This window comes from Ctenocephalides felis, unplaced genomic scaffold (assembly GCF_003426905.1).
Source record: "Ctenocephalides felis isolate EL2017-DRISC unplaced genomic scaffold, ASM342690v1 CF-g0.4_SCAFFOLD_01604, whole genome shotgun sequence".
NCBI lineage: Eukaryota > Metazoa > Arthropoda > Insecta > Siphonaptera > Pulicidae > Ctenocephalides > Ctenocephalides felis.
In genome coordinates, this window is record NW_020537758.1 from 40,721,566 (window position 1) to 40,728,681 (window position 7,116).

The window sequence follows — 7,116 nt, forward strand, 5'->3', positions numbered from 1 at the left end:
TACTGAAGTACTTTATTTTTGCAGAATGAGAGAATCAACATCGCTCAAGGTTGTATACGCCAGATTAAATCTGGTATTTTAAATTACTTTTCACGTGTCGCTATCAGTATTGGGATATGGTACATTTTATTACAGTGAATTTTTTTAAATTAGCTGTAAATTATTTATTATTTACTTTACTAATAATAGTATCATGTGTCTCTAATATCTGCCTATAAAACAATGTCCTTAATCGGACTAAAAAATAGGACTAGTGGTGTATAGCATCGTGCCTTAAGACAAGTTGCTTTAACTTCCCGTACCCTAATAAAATATTCGAGGAATATTAAATGTTAAATTAAATGGATTATTATAATTTATTGAAGTATTATAAGTGATGTTTAGAATTTTAGCTAGAATTAGAATTCAAATTCGAATTATTTTCCGATATTATTTTTGAATAGATAATTAAAAAAAAATTAAAAAAAAAAATTACCGAAAAGCAATTGCTTCGTCAACACAAGCATTATAGCACTTTTTGGTCCATATCTTTAAAGCCGCTGGACCTGCTTTTGCCAAAAACTAATCTGCACATCTCCCTATCAATAGGAATCGACTGCTTATTGAATTTTTCAAATCGGTTTATCCATACGCCCGAAATCGTCGACGGAAAATTGTTTCCACACATACACATACGCACACACACATACACACACACATACACCCACACAGCAATTTTTTTGAGGTATGCCAAAATGTTCAGAAAGTTCTGAAACGTGAAGATATGCAAAATAAATCATTTTCGAATTTTGGTCCATTACTATTACCCTACGGAAAGCTAATAATAAATATGAATTTCTTCAGATTAATGACATATAATAAAAGAAATTAACACCAAGTGCATATTAAAAATATTTCAGTTTTACTCATATTTGTTTATATGATACATTCAGTTTGGATAAAATTGTCATTCAAATTTATAATTTAAGTTTCGCGCGCTCGTTGTGAACTGTCAACAACGAGCGTTATGGCTGATAGGTTGGTAGCATATACTACGCGCCACCTTCAGCTTTGTATATGCCGATGTGCAACTTGTATAATAAATGTCTAACTCTCTTCTTCAAGAACTTTCGAAGCATAAACATCTAAATAAATATACCTTAAAAATATACATCCAGCATTTCTTTATTCCATAAATGGTCCATCGTAACGGATAAGTACTAGTGCAAAGAATAGTTTTGCAATTATTGAACGCTGAGAGGTATTTAAAGCCTGTAAAAACAGTGCGGTGTTTTATTTTGGTTATAATTGTTTATGCATGCGGCACATGAATGGTTCTGTGTCGTTCAATAATCAAAGAGAAGAAGGAGCATCTTAATCACTTGGGGCTAGCTTTCGGACGCTGTAATCTACAATTTTCGAAGATTTGGATGAGCCTAATTTGAGGTTAGGATACACGTCGCTACCCAAGGATTGTTCTATTTGCCGGTTCCATGTCCACGTGAAACTCAGCACCCCCCAAGCAGTTTTTTGGCCTTGTTGGTGAGGATATTGCTGTTTAACTTCGACTATCACGTGGAGAGGAGAAGCAAATTGGTCGTGTATAACCTATACACGAGTCGTGAGTGTTACTTTGACATCTATAAGTGTACATATGTACAAAGAACATTTTATTAACAATAAGTGTTTATAATTCAAAATTTATTTGTTTTCTTGTTACATATAGTTATTTTAGTTATTTGTTGTTACTTATAGAATTGTTTAATTGTACCTCATTGTTATAGAGTACCTTATTTCAAAAGTCTCTTTATATTTGCCTTGATTAGTTGGTTACTTGATATTTGCAATCATAATGGCAGACTTAGCTTCATTAGAGAGTACGCATAGGATGATTAAAGCATCATTTGACGCAATTCATAAATATATCAGTAGCTTTAGTGAGGGCGGTAACATTAAAACGTTATCAGTACGTAAACAAAAATTAGTCGAGAGAAGTCACGATTGGGACGAAAATTATGTACAGTTGGAAGCAATCAGTCCAGGTACGCATACTGCTGAATACCTTAAGTACTCAGAGCTTTATTTTGATATGATGTCGGAAATAGAAACAATAATTGACCGACATCAGAAACCTATTGCGAAAGGTGCTCACGCTTCAATAGATGTGAAATTGCCCGATATCATATTACCTAAATTCAATGGGGAATATAATGAATGGACAGCCTTTATAGATATTTTCAATAGTTTAATTCATAATAATTCTAAATTAGCACCTGTACAAAAATTGCACTATTTAAGAGGTGCACTCACAAATTCAGCTTCCAACTTAATCTCCACAATCAGTATTTCTAATGAGAACTATGATATAGCTTATGACCTCATAGTTAAAACATATAACAATAAATTTTTGATTATTAATTCGCACTTGCAGAGTATAGAGAATATTCCAGCTATTAATAAAGGAAGTTTTGAAAATCTGAGGGCCCTTTTAAATAGTGCAAGACAACAGATACAGTCATTAAAGGTCCTATATGAACCTGCCGAGCATTGGGATGTAATTTTGCTGTTCATGCTGAGTAGGAAACTTGATACTGGTACGAAGGTTGCCTGGAATCTGTCTAGAACGTCAGGGCAGTTACCATCCTTAGTGGAATTTTTTACTTTTTTGGAACTTCGGGTAACTGCTTTGGAACATTCGTGTAGTTCAGACAGCAAACCAGCGTCAACAAAGAGTGTTCATACCATTGTCAAGAGGCCTACACAGTCATGTATTCTTTGTAAAGGGGAGGATCATGCCTTATATAAGTGTTCCAATTTTAAATCATTAGATACAGAAGCTAGAAAGAGCTTCATTAGTAAACATGGGATATGTATTCGTTGTTTGGCATCTCGACATAGTGTGGCTAAGTGCAGATTCAAATACACCTGTGGAAAATGCAAAGCCTCTCACAATACCTTGCTACATGAGGATCCTGAGCCTGTGCCCAGCACTTCTCAAAGTAGCACGGTTTGTATGGCTAGCAACACAGGCGTACAAACCTTGTTATCAACTGTTTCGCTTATTGTCATTGACGCGGAGGGAGCACAACATACGGTGAGAGCACTTTTAGACAGTGGGTCTCAGATAAATCTAATAACTAATTCTCTTTTGGCGAAATTGAAATGTCCCATTAACTCAGAGGTACATAGACTGAGCGTTTTGCAAGGTCAAAGCTTTTTGTGCAATAAGGCAGTAAAGTTGACTGTCAAATCTAGGCTAGGTGCGTTCTCTAGAAACATTAATTGTGTAGTTGTGGATAGAATTACGCATTCATTGCCATCTGTATTTATAGATTATGAAGGCTGGAAGATTCCTGACAATGTCTCGTTGGCAGATCCGTCTTTTAATGTGCCTGGCAGCGTGGATATGCTGATAGGAGTAGAATTATATTTTGATGTTTTGCAGCAAGGATGTATTAGGCTAGGGAATCATCTTCCTATTTTAAGGAAAAGCTCTTTCGGATGGTTGATTTCTGGTGTCTTTAAGGCAGAACTTCAAGGTAATGTACACGTTGGTCTTATTTCTAATGAGGATCTTCACAATAGTTTGACGAAGTTTTGGCAGTTGGAAGAAATTTCTTCAGACAATGCCATGACGGGTTCAGATAAGCTATGTGAAGATCATTTTATGGCCAATGTTGCACGCCTTGAAAATGGCCAATTTGAGGTAGCCTTGCCATTTGTGGAAGACCAGGTCGAAAGGCTTGGATCATCATTTGTTACTGCAAAACATAGATTCTTGAATTTAGAGAGGCGGTTTGCTAGGGATGTCAGCTTGTTTGAAGCATACTCCAAATTTGTAAGAGAGTATATTGATTTAGGTCATGCTGAACAAATTGTGTTAACTCCGGAGGAAGCTGTCAGGAATGATTATTATTTTTTGCCTCACCATCCAGTGGTAAAAGATGGAAATTTCAGTAAGATACGAGTTGTGTTTGATGCTTCAGCAAAGTCATCTTCAGGTATCTCGCTGAATAATATCTTACACACTGGACCAAAATTACAACAAGACCTTTTTTCCATTTTAGTTAGGTTTCGGTGCCAGCAGTTTGTTTTTGTGGCGGACATTGTCAAAATGTACCGTCAGATTAAGGTTCGAAACGAGGATCAAAGGTATCAGTTAATAATATGGAGAGATAATCCCCAAGAGATTTTGAAATTTTTTAGGCTCACAACTGTGACATATGGCACGGCATGCGCTCCTTACTTGGCTATGCGGTGTTTGAAGATGCTTGCTCAAAGCAATTTGACAACATATTCAAGGGCTGCACAAGTTTTAGATAGGGATTGTTATGTCGATGACATTATCACAGGAGCGAACACTTCGGACGATCTTGTTAGGATACAAGGGGAGATTGTCAGGTTATTAGGTGAAGGTGGTTTCTCGTTGCACAAGTGGTCGAGCAATTGCAGAGAGGTGCTGCAAGCAATTCCTGAAAAGAATAGAAGCTCAGCTGTAGCCTTGTTTTCAGAAGGAGATACAGTCAAAACCCTTGGCCTCGCATGGAATCCTTCACAGGATTGTTTTAAGATCTCACAAATTAAGGTTTCGGTTGCGGAGGCCCAGCAGGTTGTTGATACCAAGCGGTCTGTGCTATCAACTATAGCACAGATCTATGATCCAATTGGGCTCGTATCTCCTGTTACTGTTACAGCTAAGTTAGTTATGCAGGAGTTGTGGAGGCATAATCTGGATTGGGATGAAGCATTGTCGCGAGAACTGCAAGTTAGGTGGGATTTATTTAAAAATCATTTGTCGGATCTTGATAACCTGACTATTCCGCGTTGTGTGTTCCATTCGGTTCCTGTGGATATACAATGCCATGGGTTTTCAGATGCATCGTTGCTTGCATATGGGGCGTGTATATATCTTCGAGCAACATATGCAGATGGAACGGTGTCATCTCATTTACTGTGCTCTAAATCAAAAGTAGCACCATTGAAAAATGTCACACTGCCAAGGTTGGAGTTATCTGCGGCTTTGTTATTAGCAAAGCTTTATAAGCAGATAACAACAATATCGGACATTAAAATCTCTGAGACCTTCTTGTGGTGTGACTCAACTATTGTTCTTGCCTGGTTGAAGACGGATCCTTCCCTATTGAAAATGTTCGTGAGCAATAGGGTTGCGGAAATTTTAGATCACACGCCAGGCACAGTGTGGAGACATGTCTGCAGCAAAGATAATGCGGCCGATATAGTATCCAGAGGTGTGAAAACACCGTCAGAATTAATTGGGTATAATCTCTGGTGGCATGGGCCAGCTTGGTTGTTGCAGGATCCCACTAATTGGCCTCAGAGGTTTGTTGAGACTGGCACAGAAGCAATTCCAGAGCGACGAGTATTAACAGCAACGACTGTTACTGCTTATAATGAGCATTTGAAGTTAGTGTTAGAAAAATGTTCTACCTTCAATAAAGCAGTAAGAGTGGTTGCTTATTGGATTCGGTGGCCAGAAATGTGTCGTCCAGATAGGGGCTCCAGGCGTTTAGGGTCATTGTTAGTTGACGAGATAGAGAGGGCCTCTAGGCGCATTGTTTATTTAGCACAAAGAGAGGTTTTTGGCAATTTGGCTGATCAGTTAAGTTCTGGTAACCAACTTGACACCAACTTCAGCAAGCTGAAGTCATTAAATCCTTTTGTGGATGCCGAAGGCTTGCTTAGAGTAGGTGGAAGGTTGGAAAACGCAGACGTAAGTTACGACCAGAAACATCCCATTATATTGCCGAAAAACCATTTAGTGACTGACCTTCTAACTCGCTCGGAACATGAGAGGTTATTGCATGCTGGCACACAAACAACATTGGCAAACATAAGACTTAGGTATTGGCCTATTGACGGACGAAACACAGTAAAACGAATTATTCATAAGTGTGTGAAATGCGCTAGATTCAGAGCAGCCAGTACTGAACAATTAATGGGAAGCTTGCCTAAGGATAGGGTCACTGCCTATCGACCTTTTCAGGTGGTAGGGGTTGATTTTGCAGGTCCAATTGAATTAAGATCCAGTAGATTAAGAAAGGCTCCGCGCATTAAGGCATATATTTGTTTGTTCGTCTGTATGGCCACTAAGGCAATTCATATTGAATTAGTGACAAGTCTTTCTACAGAAGCCTTCATGTCAGCTTTGCGACGCTTTATTGCACGGCGCGGTTGTTGCTCCGTGATCCATAGTGACAATGGGAGAAACTTTGTTGGTGCCAAAAATGAGTTACGGCAATTAGCCACATTATTTCAATCTGAGATGTCCAAACAAGAAATCATTTCGTCGTCTGCTCGGTTGGGGATAACGTGGCAATTCATACCCTCTCATGCACCCCACTTTGGAGGTTTATGGGAGGGATCTATAAAAGTGATGAAGCATCACATTCGTAGGGTTATCGGGTCGCACTGTCTCACGTTCGAAGAGTACATGACAGTATTGTTACAGATCGAAGCTGTACTTAATTCGAGACCACTTCTTACCCTCACAGATGATAGCTCTGATATATCTTATATTAGCCCCGGTCACTTTTTAATTGGTAACGCCCTAACATCTTTTCCAGAACCATATAACGATATTGCAAATGTCAAGGCAACTAAATTATTCAAACAAATAGCAGAGATGAAAGATAAGTTCTGGTCTTTATGGTCGAAACAGTATTTGTCAGACCTTCAAAAAAGACAAAAGTGGTCAAAAGAACGGCCAAATATTGAATTAGATACAATAGTTCTATTGAAAGAGGACAATGCGCCTCCATTACATTGGCCTATTGGCCGTATAATAGGTACAAGTCCTGGACTTGATGGCAAGGTTAGAGTAGTTCAAGTTAAGACTAGTAGTGGTGTTTATACCCGCTCAATTACTAAAATCGTCCCTCTACCTTGTCATTAGCCTATACATTTTATCTGTTATGTTTTAGTATTTCTTATCAACATTTATTATTAAAGTTATCCAATTATTGTTAAAATATAATAAATAATTAAAATATGTTATCAATTTTATATAAATGTTTTACCTAGAAATAATATTAAGTTAGGAATATGTTATTGTTATAGACTGAGACACAACTATTTGTATTAAGATCAACTAATCATCATGCATTTATTATATCATTA

The 7,116-nt window shown here is 37.7% G+C and overlaps 1 protein-coding gene across 1 annotated transcript; it reads left to right on the forward strand.

Moving 5' to 3' along the window:
• Window positions 1-1,831: 1,831 nt before the first annotated feature.
• Window positions 1,832-6,892, forward strand: LOC113373773. Its single transcript, XM_026614050.1, has one exon. The coding sequence runs from the start codon at window positions 1,832-1,834 to the stop codon at window positions 6,890-6,892; it is 5,061 nt and encodes a 1,686-aa protein (XP_026469835.1).
• The last annotated feature ends 224 nt before the right edge of the window (window positions 6,893-7,116 follow it).